General features: G+C 46.8%; 1 protein-coding gene across 4 annotated transcripts in view; it reads right to left on the bottom strand.

Annotated features, from left to right (window-relative positions):
- Window positions 1-3,591: 3,591 nt before the first annotated feature.
- Window positions 3,592-19,413, bottom strand: part of LOC143528332 (protein diaphanous homolog 1-like) — an 18,090-nt gene continuing 2,268 nt past the window's right edge. Inside the window, exons 5-28 of one of the 4 annotated variants that reach the window (XM_077024027.1) lie at window positions 19,347-19,413; window positions 19,162-19,231; window positions 17,894-18,033; window positions 17,592-17,697; window positions 17,123-17,233; window positions 16,617-16,735; window positions 16,138-16,254; window positions 14,813-14,928; window positions 13,922-13,986; window positions 11,700-12,257; window positions 10,223-10,337; window positions 9,659-9,754; window positions 9,273-9,367; window positions 8,694-8,795; window positions 8,069-8,308; window positions 7,778-7,907; window positions 7,435-7,559; window positions 6,830-6,994; window positions 6,259-6,400; window positions 5,307-5,751; window positions 5,085-5,160; window positions 4,801-4,936; window positions 4,549-4,709; window positions 3,592-3,816 (exon numbers count right to left, since the gene is read on the bottom strand). The exon at window positions 19,347-19,413 is cut by the window's right edge and continues 17 nt beyond it. In XM_077024027.1, coding sequence (XP_076880142.1) covers window positions 5,654-5,751; window positions 6,259-6,400; window positions 6,830-6,994; window positions 7,435-7,559; window positions 7,778-7,907; window positions 8,069-8,308; window positions 8,694-8,795; window positions 9,273-9,367; window positions 9,659-9,754; window positions 10,223-10,337; window positions 11,700-12,257; window positions 13,922-13,986; window positions 14,813-14,928; window positions 16,138-16,254; window positions 16,617-16,735; window positions 17,123-17,233; window positions 17,592-17,697; window positions 17,894-18,033; window positions 19,162-19,231; window positions 19,347-19,413 — 2,777 coding nt within the window. In that variant the 3' untranslated portion in view covers window positions 3,592-3,816; window positions 4,549-4,709; window positions 4,801-4,936; window positions 5,085-5,160; window positions 5,307-5,653. The remainder of the gene's footprint in view (window positions 3,817-4,548; window positions 4,710-4,800; window positions 4,937-5,084; window positions 5,161-5,306; window positions 5,752-6,258; window positions 6,401-6,829; window positions 6,995-7,434; window positions 7,560-7,777; window positions 7,908-8,068; window positions 8,309-8,693; window positions 8,796-9,272; window positions 9,368-9,658; window positions 9,755-10,222; window positions 10,338-11,699; window positions 12,258-13,921; window positions 13,987-14,812; window positions 14,929-16,137; window positions 16,255-16,616; window positions 16,736-17,122; window positions 17,234-17,591; window positions 17,698-17,893; window positions 18,034-19,161; window positions 19,232-19,346) is intronic. The other 3 variants (XM_077024026.1, XM_077024029.1, XM_077024028.1) reach the window with 3 other exon arrangements.

The raw sequence follows: 19,413 nt of genomic DNA, 5'->3' as shown, positions 1-19,413 counted from the left end.
TTGTAGCTCTCTTTATAATATGTGTAACACTGTTCATACCTTGTGCCAATGGTTTAGCATTTTTAGAACATGTACTTTTCTATGCTAGGAGGGCACACCAGCAAGAAGAGTCAGACCATAGATAGGGACAGTGGTAGCATTTTATTGAGCTTACCCAGATCTGTTTTCCTGTCTTCTGTGTTCCCCAGGAGCCATGTCTGCATCGTGGGTCAGTGGGGGTGCTTAAGAGGGAGTGTGGGTTTACTGAGCCTGTCTGTAGACCTGCTTGGAATTCTGGCAAATGTGGGATAAACTATCTGGAACCTTTCTAGGGGGTAAACCAGAGGTATTCAGAGAGCTATGTGAAATATAGGTAACTTTCTTGTCTTTATGCCTAACATGGAAGAATTATGTTGGGTGTTGGGAATGGGATGTGAGATGGGAAATGGCTTTATTGAGCTATAAGTGTTCTGTTAGTCTTTGTTGAGGGGGAATGTATTTGGTGAATTGTGTATGGTCTCACCCATGCTGTTAAAAGTGGCCATGTTGCCATGTGTTAGTGGGCTTTTGGTTATTTGTCTGGCCCAGAATGTATGTGTCCCCATAAAGGGTAATAAATGTATACAGCGGCAGCGGTCCTGTTTTTGGTCACGTGATGTTCGTCCCTCAGGTGGGCGGGACCCGTGATCCGTCTCACCTGAGGGTCGTTTGTTCGTCTATATATGTCTTGTCTTTGTACCAGTTGACTGCTGGTTTTTATTTCCTTCATTTGGAACAATGCACAGGTTTTTGGTTTGCACACTTTCTATTAAACCATCCTATTTCCCTGAGACTTGGCGTGATCGCTTCCTTTTTAGTTGCTCACCCTGCCCGTCACAATCTTAATGAGTAGGAGTATGCCAACGAACTCTTCTTCCGCAAACGCCTGCAGAGTGTGGTAAAAACAGCTACAAAAATCACAGGAATTAAACAGCCCTCTCTGAAAAGCATTAATCAACGCAGAGTCCACAGGAGAGCCGCCTCCATCATCAAAGACCACACCCACCCCCAACACAGACTATTCACACTCTTACTGTCAGGCCTGGAGGTATAGAAGTGATTTACACCTCACAAACTCTTTTGCACTAACTGTCAATTGCACTACATTATGGATTACTGCAATATATTTATTACTTAATGTATCCCACCATTGTACAATGTAAATAGCTCTACTGTATAGCACTACCATTCCAACCATTGCACACTGTAAATAATTCTGTTTTTGTATTTTGTATTTCTTTGAGAGTATGTTTGTATTTATATTTCCATTATTCTTCTATTCTTCTATTTCTTATTTATTTACATTATTACATCCAGGGCGGACAGCAATGTAGGAATTTCATTGTACAGGGGAGTTTGCTCCTTACTGTGCATATGACAATAAAGCTTTGAATCCTTGAATCCTTCTTGACTTATCACTCATGAAGCACTGTTCACCCTTCAGACTTACTTATCTTTATCAAACAGTAAAACCAACCCATCACTTACGGTGTAAAGCTATTAAATCTCACAGCACATGCAGTTCATATTTGTTGTTTTTTAAATGGATAACATGGTCCTACATCCATTTAGATGGATAACATAGAACTACAGCATAAAATACCAGCCCCATAATTCAGAAATCCAGACAGTCCTGGGTGTTTACAGTTTACACATACATATGATTGTTTACAGTTTACATATTGTTACCTGTTTCAAAATTATTTCAGGACTATGCTCGCTCTCTCTCTCTCTCTCTCTTGCTCTCTGTCAGCTCTGTTATGTATCATGGTAACAAGTTGGAAGTCAGACATTGTCTGGAAATCAGACAATTACATGTAGCTACATCCAGCTAACTTTATTTATAAAAATGTCAGAGTGTTATGAAACAATCATGAAGCCACACCCAGAGATGATTCTCCTGTGTTGCACATGAGGTAATACAAAACTCTTTAGGTGGGACTACTGCAAAATCTAAAGCCCCTATTGGCTGGAAACAAATGAAGGATGACAGACTGACAAAAAGACCAATCAGTGTGAAGAGGAGTACACCAGGCATGCCATTAGATGTTTTGTTCTCCTCCAGGGCTAATGACAGTGGAAAGTGATACACATGTGCTGAACTCTAGTCAAGTTCAAGTGGGCAGCACGGTGGCTTGGTGGTTAGCACGTTTGCCTCTCAGCACTGGGGTCTTGGGTTCAAGTCCCTATCTGGGTGGAGTTTCCATGTTCTCCCCGTGTCTGCGTGGGTTTCCTCCGGGCTCTCCGGTTTCCTCCCACAGTCCAAAGACATGGAGGTTAGGTAAATTGGCATTCCCTGACAAATTCTCCCTGAGTGTGTGTCTATGTCTCTTCATGTCCATTAAAAGCAGTTGTCTGAGTATCTGTGCATGAATGTGTGTGTTTGTATGTCCAGTGGTGGATGGTGCTCTGTCACTAGGGTCTATCCTCTCTCCCCTTCCTGCACCCCATTCAGTCCCCCAGGGGGCTGTGGATCCTGGTAGAGAGTACGCTGTGCGCAATTGGCTGCCGCTTCTTGCCGGTGTGTGAATGCAAGTGTAAGAGTTGTACCTGCGTTAAAATTGTAAAGCGACCTTGAGTACATTGAAATATAAGTTGAACGTTCATTCATTCAAGTTCAGGACATATGAGACGGAGGAGTTAAAGAAGTGAAGGTCAAATTCTCAAGGTCTTCACAGCTGGTCAGAAACTAGACGGTCCTCACACTGGTAACGTACCAAGTGTAATTACAGTTTCTAGTCATTCCAGCCATTGAGTAGTCTGCTGGCTTTCACTGAGCCTGCAAACCATGACCAAAATAACAGACTATATAGAAGCAATGATGGTAACAGAAGCAACAGATGTCTGTCACAAAAGTTGCACCGGTTTTATACTGATTATATTGCACAAGTATATTGCTCCAATGTAGTACAGATTAAATATCAACTGTGAGTGAACATATTACACATGCCTGGAAATAACTAAGCTGTGTTTGAATTTAAGGCCATGATGGCTTTAGGGTAAAAGCTGTTTTTGAGGTGGGTTGTCCTGATTTTAAAAGCCCTGTATCTCCTGCCAGATGGCAGTAGTTGGAAGAGACAGTGTCCAGGGTGTGACGAGTCCTGTACAATGTCTATGGCTTTTTGGCTGCATTGAGAGGTGTAGATTTGGTCTAGAGTTGTGAGATTGCAGCCAATTGTATTCTCTGCTGACCTGATGACTCTGTAAAGCGCTTTCTTTTCTTGTGCTGTACAGCTGCCATACCACACACACAGTCCATACGTACGTATGCTCTCTATAGAGCTGTGACAGAAGGCACAGAATAAATTTTTGGGAAGGTGGTTCTTCCTAAGTATTCTCAGACAATACAATCTCTGCTGTGCCTTCTTTAGCAGCTCTCTGGTGTTCGCACTCCAGGTCAGATTATCTTCCATCTCGATGCCCAGTAACCTGAACACTGGTACCCTCTCCGCACTGGTCCCACCAATAATGAGTGGCTGGATGTCCACTTTTCCCTTTCTGAGGTCAATAATTATTTCTTTTGTTTTTTGAGGGTTGAGGAGCAGGTTATTAATTTTGCACCACTCTGTCAACTGCACCAAAGTCAAAGTCAAATTTATTTTAAGCAGCATCAGTCCCCTCGGTGCAGGCGGTGGGCCTCAGGCAGGAGCCAGCACCAGCACGACCCTCCGTGGCAACGGCACATCCAACCCCGGCATCAGCACATCCACCGGCAAGCCAGACCATCCCCCAGGTGCCTGCAGGTGCCTGTATCCAATCGTCTTGGGTGGAGACATGCAAAAAGATAGACAATACAGACTAAGTGGACATCAATTTAAACCACCATTGATTTAAATGTATATACCTCACGTGCCAGTGATGAGCATGTGGCTCCGACATGTGGCTAATCTATAGCAGCATAACTAAAGGGAGGGGTTCAGAGGTGACCACAGGCATGAGGGCTCACTGAGACATTGCTTTCCAGTCAAGTCATTGTCACAACTAGAGTGATGCCACGACACAGCTGGATGACAGCATCAACACCTCATTACCAGAAATCTCAACGTCTGGAGCCCCCCGAGCCCCTAAACATTACAAGGGGAATATTAGCTGAAGGCTTGATTAAATAGGTGAGTCTTAAGTCTAGATTTAAAGATTGGAACTGTGTCAGAATCTCGGATTGGAGCTGGAAGGCTATTCCATAATTGAGGGGCTTTAAAAGAGAAAGCTCTGCCTCCGGCTGTAGTCTTACAAATTTTTGGAACTAGGAGAAATCCAGCATTTTGGGAGCGCAAAGGGTGAGATGGGTTGTAGTGAGCAATGAGTTCACTCAGATATTGTGGGGCAAGACCAATTAACGCCTTATAGGTTAACAGAAGAACTTTAAATTCAATTGGATATATAATCGGGAGCCAGTGTAATGCCGCAAGAGTGGGACTAATATGATCGAATTTTCTAGCCTTAGTTAGGACTCTAGCTGCGGCATTTTGTACAAGTTGTAGCTTCTTTATGGACTGTTTAGAGCATCCAATTAGAAGACTATTACACTACCTCGTTCCTGTAGGCTTGCTCGCCCTCCCTGTCTGAGATGAGCCCGACCACTGTGGTATCATCTGCAAACTTGATGACCTTGTTGCTGTGGTGGGTGGCGACGCAGTCATATGTATAGAGGGTGTAGAGGAGTGGGCTAAACACACAGCCCTGCGGTGTCCCTGTGTTGAGAAAGAGAGCCGTGGAGATGTGAGGACCCAATCTGACCCTCTGTGAGTGGCCTGACAGGAAGTCCAGTATCCAGTTGCATACCTGTGATGGGAGTCCTAGATCTGACAGCGTGGATACCAGTCTATGTGGGAGGATGGCGTAACTCCCTAGCTGCTCCATGTGGGTCAGCACAGTGTGTAGTGTTGTCGCTACAGCGTCCTCTGTGGATCTCTTTGCTCTGTAGGCAAATTGAAGAGGGTTCAGGTTGGCTGGCAGACAGGCAATGACATGACTCCGCACCAGCTTCTCGAAGCACTTCATAATGACAGATGTTAGTGCAACAGGGCGGAAGTCATTCAGATTATCTGTTTTTGATTTATACATACAGCCAATGAGTTGAAGTGACGAGGGAAAGAAAGACCTTCCCCTGGAGCAGAAACAGCAGGTCTGAATACATCTAGCCTGGTAAAAATCAAAGTCTCCTAAATCTCTGAAGCTTTCATTTTCAGGAATAAACCATAACCAAAGTCCAAACCTCTTAACAACAGGGCTGAATCAGTAATTTGATCAGAGCTGAACATCTAGAAATGGGAAGAGATGAAACTAACCGAACCGTCCGTAGGTCAAATGACTGCAAAGTGCTCTTCATACAAGCTCAACTGTTCAGGCAGTGTGCAAAGACCACATCGCTGCCAGATCTTCGTCAAGACGCCTCCATACTCTTCAGGCCACCGACGAGACGCACGGAGATGTGCGCTTTGATTCATTCAGTGCAGCCACTCAGAACATCAGCCCAAAACCGTCTGCCTTTCTGAAACATGCGAGATGTGCATGTGTATGAACAAACAGTGTAACATTTCCCATGCTTTGATCGTGCTAACTTGAACGTGAAAGGGCACTGTCCAAGAGATCCTCCAGTGAACCCGTGTCTTCCACTGGCTCCGCCTTCCTGCTTTCAGTGTCCAATCGAGGCGGCACTGGATGGAGTGACTTCTTGAAGCAGTTCTTTGGCGAGAATGTTCGTCACTGCATGGCCTGCTCGTCTCCGATTGGCTAAGAGAGCAAGAGAAAAAGACAAGGCACATACAGAGGTGAGAGAGTAACCTGTACAGCACGGACAATAAATCCGATTTACTCCGATTTCAGTACCATTTACTGCAGGCTGCAATGTTTTGAAATATTTGTTTGGCATAAACATTTGGTTCCTGGTAGACATTTCAGGATAACCTAAATGGGCAAGACGAGGGACATTTTACTCCCTTTAGTGAGTTAGTGTAAGCACAGGCGTAATTTTACTCTCTTTAGTGAGTTAGTGTAAGCACAGGCGTAATATTACTCTCTTTAGTGAGTTAGTGTAAGCACAGGCGTAATTTTACTCTCTTTAGTGAGTTAGTGTAAGCACAGGCGTAATTTTACTCTCTAGAGATTTCATGGACTATGACTGCCTCCAGTGGTGAATGGTGAGAACTACATCAGAGCTCCAGACTCAAACAAGCACATTCCCAGAGGACTCCCCCTTCTCCAGCGTCATGCAGACGCAGCAGGGCTCGTGTGTCATACCGCCGTTGATGTTGAGGATCTGGCCCGCATTGGTTCCCTTCTGACGCTCCTCCTTCTCCTTCTCCGCCTTCTCCCGTGCCAGCTTCGCCTTGTGCATCCTCTCCTCCGACTCCTTACGCTTCTTATTCTCACTCACAGCTTGCTGTAACGGACCACACACATGCACAAATATGCAACCGTACCAAAAAACAAAGAACTTTTTCACGTTTCTTCACTGAAAATCTTCCTGTCTATGCACTAGCATGTGGTCATTTTGCTTGTGCTTTGGTGCGTTTGTGTGTATGGATGTTTTATACGCAAAAGAAGGGAGCAGATGTCTGCGTTTATTACTATAAACAGCCCAGACAGACAGAATGGCCTAACCACACGCTGGCGTTCTCTCTCTCCCACACACACACTGTGGTATTTCAGAACTGCAATCAAACTACACTTAGCTCAGGAATGTCAATATCTACATCTGCACAGGAAGCGTTACAGCTCAGAACTGTACAAACCTTGTGGAAGAACAATCAGAACCATAAATGTCATACTGGGGTCATAAGAGTTGGTCAACGGTGACCTACGACCTTACCTGGAACATGTTCCTGAAGATGTTGAGGTCACCGAACAGCTTCTCGGGGGTCATCTTCTTGCTATCAAAGACCAGGTACTTGGCCAGGTCTTCGTATTGCTTGTTCATATTTTTGTGCATGAGTTCCAGCTTCTCAAACTGTTCTTGTGCGCTCACCACAAAACTGTAGGCCAAGTTAAAGAACAAACAAGGGCCAAGCACCACCTACACGTCACTACACTGGACAGAGGTCAGTGACACTACACACTATACTGGACAACAGTCAACTTCTACAACATGCCTTTATAATAGCCATCAACCTGATCAAGCCATCTAGTCAATAAGAAAAAAAATTTTAATAGTAGGGATAAAAGGCAAACAATAATAATTATTACGGTAATAATAATAATAGTCAAAATAGGCAAAAAAAAAGCTTTCCTTCATCCTTCATGTGCTTTGATTTAAATAAAAGTCATCCTGAAATGCTTCTTCTCTCAAATGAAACTACAGACACTGAACAATCACAATCCGAACAATCAAGCCGTTTCAAAACATATACTAGAAGGTTCCTGTCATTCACACAGCAGACGTCCGCTCAGTCATGCTGGCAGTCAGGGAAAGGATATTGTCATCTTCTCCACAAACATGTCCTTGTCATTCTGGGGCGGAGGGAACGTCTCTATGTCCTTCTCCAGACTCTTGATCTGCTTCCCCATTTGGTCCAGATCTTTCTGCAGGGCCTCTGCAAACACTGCAAAAAAACAGAGATGCTGACTTATTCCATTTCTCTGAAAAGACAGAAGACTACACAGTTTCGGCAACATTTTTTCTTTGTTATTTGCGGTGTCCTTGACATGGTTCTTTATGACAGATCTTTACATGTATGATTTACGTGCGTGTGTGTGTGTGTGTGTGTGTGTGTGTGTGTGTGTGTGTGTGTGGTGTGTGTGTGTGTGTGTGTGTGCTCACCTCGGCTGGCCTTCTGCAGGTGGATAAGCTCATCAGTGAAGTGCATGACTTCAGGGTGCTTCTCCTGACACAGGTCTGCCAGGAAGTGCAGGAGAGTCTGCTTCTGATCTGCTGACTTAGTATCCCGTAGCTGCAGTAAAGAGGGGGGGGGGGTGTGAGCAGGGTGTGTTAATGCCTCTATAAACAACCATTAAGCAATAGGTACATTCACTGTATGCTGCATCATGCATACACACACAAGGCAGTGTGTGTGTGTGTGTGTGTTTGTGTGTATATATAAGAGCGAGACACCTTGCACAGGTAGCTGATGCTGAAACCGAATGCATTGGCGTTACGGGATCCTGCGTTCATATAGTTGCCCATCAGCAGGATGATCTCCAGGAGGTTGGCAAAGTTCTTGCTCTGCCTCAGCTCCTCGCACGCTGCCGTCACGGCAACGATACCTGGCTTCATGCTGTTCACCTGCTCGTCAAACTGCAGGCGGAACAGGATGGCGGTGAGACGGGGCTTCAGTCTCTTCACTGAACTGATCTGGAGGACGGAGGACCAGAGAGATCACACACACACACACACACACACACACACACACACACACACACACACACACACACACACACACACACACAAGCTCATTCCTTCCAGCTTCACTTAGTGAAAACAGCACAAAGGTCTTCTGACACCTGTATTGCTCACTAGGGCCAGCGCCAACATTCTGTGACTTCATTAGATGGGCAATATTTGAAATTATTGTCTGAATGAAAATGCAAAACATACAATGAAGAGAATGTAACAGTGAAAAATGACAGGTATTTGGCACTGAACCAAAAATTAAAGACAGAGACGTGTGTGTGTGTGTGTGTGTGTGTGTGTGTGTGTGTGTGTGTGTGTGTGTGTGTGTGTGTGTGTGTGTACCCACCACTACTCCAAACTGTTCTGACTCTGCCAGGTCATCATACTCATCCTTCCGCTCTAATAATAGACTCAATTGTTCCTGATTAGGCAACAACTTCAGCAAACTCTGAAACACACACACATACACACACACACACACATACACACACACACACACACACACACATGATCAGATACAAATGATACAGTAGCCAAAAACCTAGGCGTCATACTCGACTCTGACCTATCATTTGATAAATACATAGATAATGCTACTAGGATAGCTTCTCTACATCTCCACAACATTGCCAAGTTAAGAAATGCATTATCACAGGATGATGCAGAAAAATTGGTGCACGCCTTTGTTAGCTCCAGATTAGACTACTGTAACTCACTACTGTCAGGATGTTCAGATAGGAATCTAAATAAACTTCAAATAGTTCAAAATTCCGCAGCCAGAGTTCTGACCAGAACTACAAAATTTCAGCATATTAGACCAGTCCAATCAGCCCTGCATTGGCTCCCAGTTAAATTCCGTATTGATTTAAAAATTCTATTATTAACATATAAAGCACCAAAGTACCAAACAAACATGCACACCCACCTGCACCATGTTTTCAGTGAGCACCTTCTCGTTAACTTCTAGAATCACATTTTTGATCTCCTCATACGGCAGTCTGGTTGACCCCAGGAAAATAGCTGCTCCACACACACACACACACACACACACACACACACACACACACACACACACACACACACACACACACACACACACACACACACACACACACACACACAATCAGACAAACCAGTAGCAGTTTCTTGTAAAGCATCAGCTCGATTCATTACAGTGAAATTACAATAACAGCAGGTAAGTGTTGGCTCGTTGCTATGGCCCATCTCTATGGCCCACAACACTGTTCATCAGCAGTCTGCCTGCACACGGGCAGGAAGGTGACAGATCAAAGGTCATGAACCCATACTCACAGAGGTTCTGGGAGGTTTTGGAGTCGAGAACATTCAACTCCTTCACCTTCTTCTTCTGAGCTGCCTTTCCGTCCACTTTCTCCTGGTCTTTTATGGCTACATATGATGGAAGGAAAGAGAACATGAGGGAGAGAGCCGTTTGTGAGAGATGCAGATATTTTCTACTTTACAATCTGATATTTAAAACTGTAGCTAAAAAAGACTGATGATGGACAGAGGGGGGATGTGAGGTGATCTACTGAGATGATGATCAGACAGAGGGGGGTGTGAGGTGATCTACTGAGGAGATGATCAGACAGAGGGGGGATGTGAGGTGATCTACTGAGATGATGATCAGACAGAGGGGGGTGTGAGGTGATCTACTGAGGAGATGATCAGACAGAGGGGGGATGTGAGGTGATCTACTGAGGAGATCAGACAGAGGGGGATGTGAGGTGATATATTGAGAAGAGGCATACAAAACATGCCCACCAAGACAAACTAGTACATACGCACACACACACACACACACACACACACACACACACACACACACACATACACACACAAAAGGTAATGACTCACTCTTGGTCTGGGAAGTGAAGGTGAGAGTGAGTTTGGAGAAGAGTTCTTTGCTCTCGAAGCGTTCCTCCTTTGCCTTGACCCAGATGCTGCTCTCAGACAGATCCTCAGGCCTGATCTACAGCCAACACCATCACAACACCATCACAACACCATCACTCCAACCGCACACCCCCCAACGCCTGTCCATCACTACAGCCCACAAATGAGTACATGTCCCCTCATACAAACGATCAGGATAGCAGCACTGACTCCTAGAAGTGAGATCAGGAGAGGAGCACCTGAAAACTGCAGGAGATTAGAGCCCAACACAGACACGACCTCACATACAGACTGCACACCAATGTCATGGTGAGAGGGGCTGAAGTGGGGTGTGGAGAGGGGGCTGAAACTTATTAAAGCCGATCATGGCTCCTCTGCACAAAGGACCAAAATGGGACAAAAGATCCAATACACTCTGGAAACAGCAGATGAGATAGCACTCCTCGCTCTAATCTCCCCACTCCACCTCTCTCTCTCCTCGCACTAATCTCCCCTCTCCGTGTGTCTCTCCTCGCTCTAATCTCCCCTCTCCGTGTGTCTCTCCTCGCTCTAATCTCCCCACTCCACCTCTCTCTCTCCTCGCACTAATCTCCCCTCTCCGTGTGTCTCTCCTCGCTCTAATCTCCCCTCTCCGTGTGTCTCTCCTCGCTCTAATCTCCCCTCTCCGCCTCTCTCTCTCCTCGCTCTAATCTCCCCTCTCCGTGTGTCTCTCCTCGCTCTAATCTCCCCTCTCCGCCTCTCTCTCTCCTCGCTCTAATCTCCCCACTCCGCCTCTCTCTCTCCTCGCTCTAATCTCCCCACTCCGTGTCTCTCTCTCCTCGCTCTAATCTCCCCTCTCTGTGTCTCTCTCTCCTCGCTCTAATCTCCCCTGTCTGTGTCTCTCTCTCCACTTGCAGATTAATTTTCAGATAATTAGACAAGTGTTAAATGTTTAAAGCTTTAATCAGGTTGTTTCAAGGACTGATCCCCCACCTCCTTGGTTTGTCCAACCATGACATTTTCAAAAAAAGCCATTAATGGTTTGAATGAGACACATGGAGAGAGAGAGGGAGAGGAGGAGACAGACAGAGGAGGAGAGAGAGAGAGAGAGTGACAGACTGATGAACTCATCTGCTGCCATTAAAGAACAGCTTAAGGCTATAGGGGGAGGTAGAAGGTTTTGATGTTTTAACTCTTGCATCAAGAGAACGAACGAGAGAACAAGAGAGAGAGGAGGAGGAAAAAGCTGTAGGACTAATAATCACACATGGTTCATACACATACATGTAACATGTCAGAGTGTCATACACACACCCCCACGTCCCTGGACATACACAGTTACGGCTACACAATACGGCCGTACCCGTTATATGGATTCCGACTGACCTGTACTTCTGTAATACACATATAGACCCGCCCACATACCCACACACGCACACACACACACACACACACACACCTTGCTCCAGTTGACTCGCTTGAGCTGCACCTCAGGCTTGTACTCCTTCTTGGGCTGGAGGCCGAAGGGGAGCTGTGGAGGTGCGGGGGCCCAACCTCCAAACCCCCCGGGGGGAGGGGGAGGCATCCCAAGCATGCCGATTGGTGGAGGCGGAGGCATACCCGGACATGCTGGGGGCGGAGGTGGAGGTGGAGGCATGCCAGGACCACCGGGCAAAGGAGGTGGCGGCGGGGGCATCATAGCTCCCTGCCCGGGTAAAGGTGGAGGTGGTGGGGGTACTGACATCCCTGGTAAAGGTGGAGGTGGGCGAGGCATGCCTGGTAGAGGAGGGGGTGGAGGTATGGCTGCTTGGCCAGGTAACGGAGGTGGAGGTGGGGGCGTGGCTTGGCCAGGTAATGGCGGGGGAGGCGGGGCCATAGGCAAAGCTGTTTGGCCAGGTAAGAGTGGAGGTGGAGGAGGCATGCCTGGTAGAGGAGGGGGTGGAGGTATGGGGGCTGTTGTGATTTTTGTCAGGAGTTCAGACTTGGCTTCCTCGAGATCCTTAGACAATTTCTCAATCTGAAATATATGTAGAGAGAAATAGCCAGAGAGACAGTTAGGGGGAGGGGGAGAGGGAGAATTATTACATCTCTGGTCATGAGGGAAACCAAGAAAGTCGTGGTGAACCCCTGCTGAAGACATGGCTGTGTTAGCACTCTACTCACCCCTTTCACAACATCAAATGTAGACGACAGCAAACCAGCAGCGTTACATTACTGTTACATTTTTTGTAACAGTCTTTTACATGATAGCTACATTATACTTACCTAAACAAATACCTAATCAGATAAACAGATGCCTAGAGAGAACCACAAACAACAGTGTTGTTTCTTAGAAGGAATAGTTTCAACTTCCAAATGTAGTTCAAGGACGCAGAACAAAAGAGATTCACATTACAAGCAATGCTCATTATACGGAAAACTGTTAATGTCGAACAGACAGAGGGGTGGAGAGAGAGGAGGTAGATATTACAGGTCCTGGCTGGAGTTGGAGAGACATGAATGGGGTTTAAATCCATGTCTCATTAGACGCATCATTGATTCATCCCCAAGTGGCCAGGGCTCATTAAAAAGGACCAGCCTGCTAATGACTCGTCGAGGAGAGAGAGCAAAAGGCAGAGGTAAAGCCAGAGTGTGTGGCAGAGCACCAGAGTATGTGGCAGAGCACCAGAGTGTGTGGCAGAGCACCAGAGTGTGTGACAGAGCACCAGAGTGTGTGGCAGAGCACCAGAGTGTGTGGCAGAGCACCAGAGTGTGTGACAGAGCACCAGAGTGTGTGACAGAGCACCAGAGTGTGTTGTAGAGCACCAGAGTGCGCGAGAGAAGGAGCAAGATTGAGGAAGAAGAGCGCAGGAGCTCTTGGCTGGCTTCTCCAGCACATGCCACTGTTTGAAGTGCTGAAGGCTGCTGGTGTGTGTTCCACATTAAAAGCAGGTTGAGAGGAGGCGCTTGTGTTAAACTCAGTAGTTCTTCTCTCTGCCTGCAACTCGTTCCCACACATCCACACCCCCTACCTCTGTACTCCACACACACACACACACACACACACACACACACACACACACACACACACACACACACACACACCTCCACACCCCCTACCTCTGTACTCCACACCCACACACACACACACACACACACATACACACCCACACCCCCTACCTCTGTACTCCACACCCCCCCCCCCCCACACACACACACACACACACCCACACCTCCACACCCCCTACCTTTGTACTCCACATCCACACACACAGAGTGTAATTGTAGAGTGTGAGAGAGGAAGTCTTGCTGGGAGGGATTAGGAGAGAGTCCGTCACAGAGTGGAAGAGGAAATCTCCTGTCTGCTCCCATCTCTCCTCACAAATTACACATCTGCCAGCTCACACGGGGCGCGCGTGTGTGTGTGTGTCTGTGTGTGTGTGTGTGTGTGTGTGTGTGTGTGTGTGTGTGTGTGTGTGGTGCCGGGGGTGTATGTGAGCTTAGAGCTGGTATGCTGAGAAAGTTTGATTATATGTAAAATATTCAGCAGTGTTGAAATGTGATGGGTGAGCATGTGACCTTAGAAATGTGAGATGTCTATGTGCATGTGCAAGCCGTGTGTGTGTGTGTGTGTGTGTGTGTGTGTGTGTGTGTGTGTGTGTGTGTGTGTGTGTGTGTGTGTGTGTGTGTGTGTGTGTTTACCTTCTTCTCTAGCTCTATGACCTTGGCCTCACTGATCTCCACTTTAGTTTTATCCACCATATTATCTAGAGGAGAAGGGGAAACAAAGTTAGTGAGAGAAGATGTGTGTGTGCATGTGAAAGACACAGAGAGAGAGAGAGAGAGGGAGAGAGAGAGAGAGAGAGAGAGAGAGAGAGAGAGGGAAAGATCTGAGATCTAAATCTGTGATAAACCGCATTCAAAGATTTTTTAAATATATAATACAGAAATCTAAAAAAAGGCAGAGAAAGTGCTAGATTTTCAGCTTGACCCAGGGGGGAAGGGGAGGGAGGCTCTGGAGGTGAAGAGCCAATAGGAGCAGCTTAAGGAGAGAATATGTTAATGAGTGAGCACAGGTGGCACTGCGAGCCCGAGGCAGAGAGAACGCATGAGGAAGGCCTGTTCTTCATCCTCCTGGGCACACACACATCGTGGAGAAGGGACACCAGAAATGAGAGCAAAGGAAGACAAACAGCTGGTTTGTAAACATGAGCAGCTGAGTACATGAGACAAACCTGAACGCTCGGCAGCCAAACACAGAGCTGGTCACCTGAGCGGAGAGTAGGAGAAGTGGCTGGCACCAACAGTCCAACCAACACACTCCACTAACATTGAGGGAAACGCGTTCAGTGTCAAAATGCAGTGGTGAAGTCTTGACACAATCTTTGTGTAAGAAACTGCATCTAAAATGGAGGTGTTGAGGTACTAGATAGCTGCTCACCCCCTTTGAACCCATGTCTCTGGACTCTATACTGCCACACTGTGGACAGAACGGGATTTGCAGCACTGCGAGAATGCAGCCCGTGTGTACGTGTGTGTAGGAAGAAATTGTGATGTAGAAAAGTGCTGCTGTTGGGTGTGTGTGTGTGTTACCAATAAGTCCTTCAATGTCCATTTGGATGTTTCTGCATTTGAAGTCAGGATCACAGCCATTTCTGCGGAGGACTATCTGAGCTACACACTCATCAATAACCTTATAGTACTGTGGCCTGAGAGAGAGAGAGAGAGAGAGAGAGAGAGAGAGAGAGAGAGAGAGAGAGAGGTGTGTGTGTGTGTGTGAGAGAGAGAGAGAGATAGAGAGAGAGAGAGAGAGAGAGACAGACAGACAAGAAGATAATCATTAATATTGGAGGTATGGTTTTAGGCTGACATCCTAAAACCATTTACAATCTCCCTCTCTGCCCCCCAACTCTCTCTCACACATACACACTTCCTCCTGTTCGCTTCCTCAGTGAAATCACACAGAGGGAAAGTGTGTGTGTGTGTGTGTGTGATCCCAACCTAATGTGTGAGGGGGCTGGTTTGTGAATGTTTAGAACACATTTATATTTATGGCATTTGGCAGACGCCCTTATCCAGAGCGACTTACATTTTTATCTCATTTTTATACAAGTGAGCAATTGAGGGTTAAGGGCTTTGCTCAGGGGCACCTCAGTCATGGCATCAGGCCTGGGGATCGAACCCACAACCCTCCGGTCACAAGACCAGTTCCCTAACCACCACGCCATGACTGCCCCCATAAGAATAAAAATGTCCTATATAGGAAAAACCCTCAGAAAAAGAGCAGCAAGCTACTTTATCAGGACCAGCAGAACCGTCCTGCTAAGGTCAAGTGTTCAAAACAAAACATGCGGTTCACGTGTTCATGATTCATTTTGGTTCCTGAGCTTATCGTTAGGTTTAAGAAACTCAAATCGTATACAAATAATTCACATATACACACAATACACAACTAACCTATACAAAACACATCCAAACTAACACAAGCCCATCCCTGTGTTTCTGTGAAGACCATGAGTGAGTGAACATTTCAAGACGGCCAGTGATGCTTCTGTCCATCAATCTCTGCACTTCTCTCCCTCCATGTTGTGATCTTCTTTCCACTCATCATCTCTCCCTTCCCCCCTGCCTCCCTCTCTCCCCCCTTTCTTCTCCACCTCACTCTCTCTCCCCGTCAGTCAGCAGCACTAGTGCTCATTGGTCTCCCGTGACCCCGCCCCCCTGCTTCACTCTGCCTTGGGCAGTATCACTTCCTCTTCCTCATTCATCACCACTTCTTCCATTTCTCCCTCATCCTTCCACCTGGCACTTCCATGTGGTCCCTCATCAGTCTCCACATACACCCCATCATTCTCTTTTCCATCCCAACAGACTAAAAGGTCTCAAGGAAGGTCGCTGTGAGGGGTCAGAGGTCATACCTAATCATGCAGTCGTTGCGCACCAGCAGCAGGTGCTGCATGAGGGACAGGAAGTGCCCTTCTGCTTTAGAATCCTTCACTGTGTTCAGAAGCATCTGGAACACCTCCGATATGTCAGTAAACACCACGCTGTTAAGGATCTTCACACAGATTCATGCACACATGCAACAGCACCATGTCAGAGATGGCCATGAAATGTTCGGACGTCTTTTACATGACAATGTCCTGTTATGTGACCTATTAGTGTATATTATAAGCGTCTATTATAAGCCATTTATATGTTAAGACAAAGATGATTAATTCAGTAGGTGTCTTTGCACCTCCTGGTGGCTGAAGAGCAGAACTACGCTACTGCCTAAACCAATAACAATTCAAGCTTCACCTGAAAACTTTTTTACTACATAGCAAACTAAGATAGTAGGGTAATAGAAGCTCTGTTGGTGCCCCAGTGGAGGGGGAAGTCACGGGTGAAAGGATATTCCATCTCAACGCGCACGTCATAGAGACGGGAGCGAAGGACTTCAGAGTCTTTGTTGGCCTGCTCATCGAAGACCTGCAGCTGCACATGTAGCTCCTCGTTCTCAATGACCCTCACCTCCTACTCAGGACACATACACACACACACACACACACACACACACACACACACATACACACACACACACACACACACACACACATTATTTTCTTCTCACGTTTTCTTTAAGTGAGAAAAAAATTTATAAATGCCAAAGAAAAAACTTGTGAGCAATTATAAAGGCTGGCTAGCTGGAACTTTTGACAGACAACTTGATGCACTGTGTGTATAAGCCCTTGTAAATGACCCTAACCCTTAGCTAATGGCCTTCACACTAGCACTCATTTTCTCAATCTGTTATTTATGTAGCATATCCACAAGGCCCTTGCATCTGCGTAGGCGTCTGTAAGATCTTATAATGAATGGCTTTGTCTCAAGACTTGTATGTGCTTGTGTTGGTCAACTCACAGCCAGTAGGTCCCTCAGTCCCAGTCTCATGAGCTCTGAGCGTATGTGGATCCTGAAGTCCAACTCCTCTCCTCTGCTGATCAGGGCGTTGATCAGCTGCATGCAGCCCCCCTGGGAGACGCACGCACACACGAAAAGGAAATTGTAAGTCAATTCTCACATAATGGAAAAAACAAATTCAGCGCTCTATAGCAAACCCTCAACACAGAGGAAAGAGAAAAGACATCTCCAGTTGCTAGGGTGACTGTCTATGGAAGATATGTAAGCCATGCAAACAAACATGCAGGTGTGTGTGTGTGTGTGTGTGTGTGTGTGTGTGTGTGTGTGTGTATGTGTGTGTGTGTGTGTATGTGTGTGTGTGTGTGTGTGTGTGTGTGTGTGTGTTTGTGTGTGTGTGTGTGTGTGTGTGTGTGTGTGTGTGTGTGTGTGTGTGTGTGTGTGTGTGTGTGTGTGTGTGTGTGTGTGTTACTTTGAGAGGGATGTTGGTCTTCTGCATGCCCGACAGCAGGGGCTGGAATCTCTCCATCTCCCTCTCCACACCAAGCTCAGTTATGGACTCCAGCACACGCTCATGACTGAAATACAAGGCACATACAAAGTTGAACGAACTCACATGCATGCAGATGCCTGCCTTCACACACACACAGCTAACACAACACGGAAAGTAAAAGGTATACTGGGAGACACTATAAAAGTTAGCAATGTTAACCATATCTCTCTCTCTCTCTCTCTCTCACACACACACACACACACACACACACACACACTCACAAGTTGTCGGTGTGCTCCAGGATACAGATGGCCGACAGCAGTCTGACAGCGTCCACCATCATGTCTGGGATGAGAGGGTTGGCAGCTCGGACCAGGAGGGCGATCCCATCGGCTGAGGCCAGCATGGCTTTCAGACCGAACTGAAACACAGCAGCACAGACTGAACACTAATACAGGCCCCTACCGTACGAGACTGAACACTAATACAGGCCCCTACCGTACGAGACTGAACACTAATACAGGCCCCTACCGTACGAGACTGACCACTAATACAGGCCCCTACCGTACGAGACTGAACACCAATACAGGCCCCTACCGTACAAGACTGAACACTAATACAGGCCCCTACCGTACGAGACTGAACACTAATACAGGTCCCTACCGTACGAGACTGACCACTAATACAGGCCCCTACCGTACGAGACTGAACACCAATACAGGCCCCTACCGTACGAGACTGAACACTAAAACTGATGACCCACTGTACGAGACTGAACACTAATACTGTCTGGCCCCCTACCATACGAGACTGAACACTAATACTGTCTGGCCCCCTACCATACGAGACTGAACACTAATACTGTCTGGCCTCCTACTGTACGAGACTGAACACTAATACTGTCTGGCCCCCTACCATACGAGACTGAACACTAATACTGTCTGGCCCCCTACCGTACGAGACTGAACACTAATACGGGCCCCTACCATACGAGACTGAACACTAATACGGGCCCCTACCGTACGAGACTGAACACTAATACGGGCCCCTACTGTACGAGACTGAACACTAATACTGCCTGGCCCCCTACCATACGAGACTGAACACTAATACAGGCCCCTACCATACGAGACTGAACACTAATACGGCCCCTACTGTACGAGACTGAACACTAATACTGCCTGGCCCCCTACCATACGAGACTGAACACTAATACTGCCTGGCCCCCTACCGTACGAGACTGAACACTAATACTTATGACCCACTGTACGAGACTGAACACTAATACTGTCTGGCCCCCTACCGTACGAGACTGAACACTAATACTGTCTGGCCCCCTATCATACGAGACTGAACACTAATACGGGCCCCTACCATACGAGACTGAACACCAATACAGGCCCCTACCGTACGAAACTGAACACTAATACGGGCCCCTACCGTACAAGACTGAACATTAATACTGCCTGGCCCCCTACCGTACGAGACTGAACACTAGCGGCGGGTTGTGATCTGTGATCGGTGGGGTTGGAGCCCCAGACTCCCTCACCTCGTTGTTCATGAAGGCTTTTAGGCAGCGGATGATCTCATGCTGACACTTCACGCCCACGCTGCTGCTGCTGGCACACACAGATGGAGACAGAGTCAGTGAGCCATCCAGAAACAGCACATACTACCCATCATCATGAACCGCTAATTACCAACAGTGTGTGTGCGTGTACACTTGGGCCTTACGTATATTCCTCTTTCTCTTCTTGAAGTATCCTCAGGAAGCTGAGCAGCAGCTCCAACCCCTCTTCTC

Source organism: Brachyhypopomus gauderio, chromosome 12, assembly GCF_052324685.1.
Source record: "Brachyhypopomus gauderio isolate BG-103 chromosome 12, BGAUD_0.2, whole genome shotgun sequence".
Lineage (NCBI taxonomy): Eukaryota > Metazoa > Chordata > Actinopteri > Gymnotiformes > Hypopomidae > Brachyhypopomus > Brachyhypopomus gauderio.
Note: the sequence above shows the minus strand (reverse complement) of the source record. Positions and strands in the feature narration are given on the sequence as shown.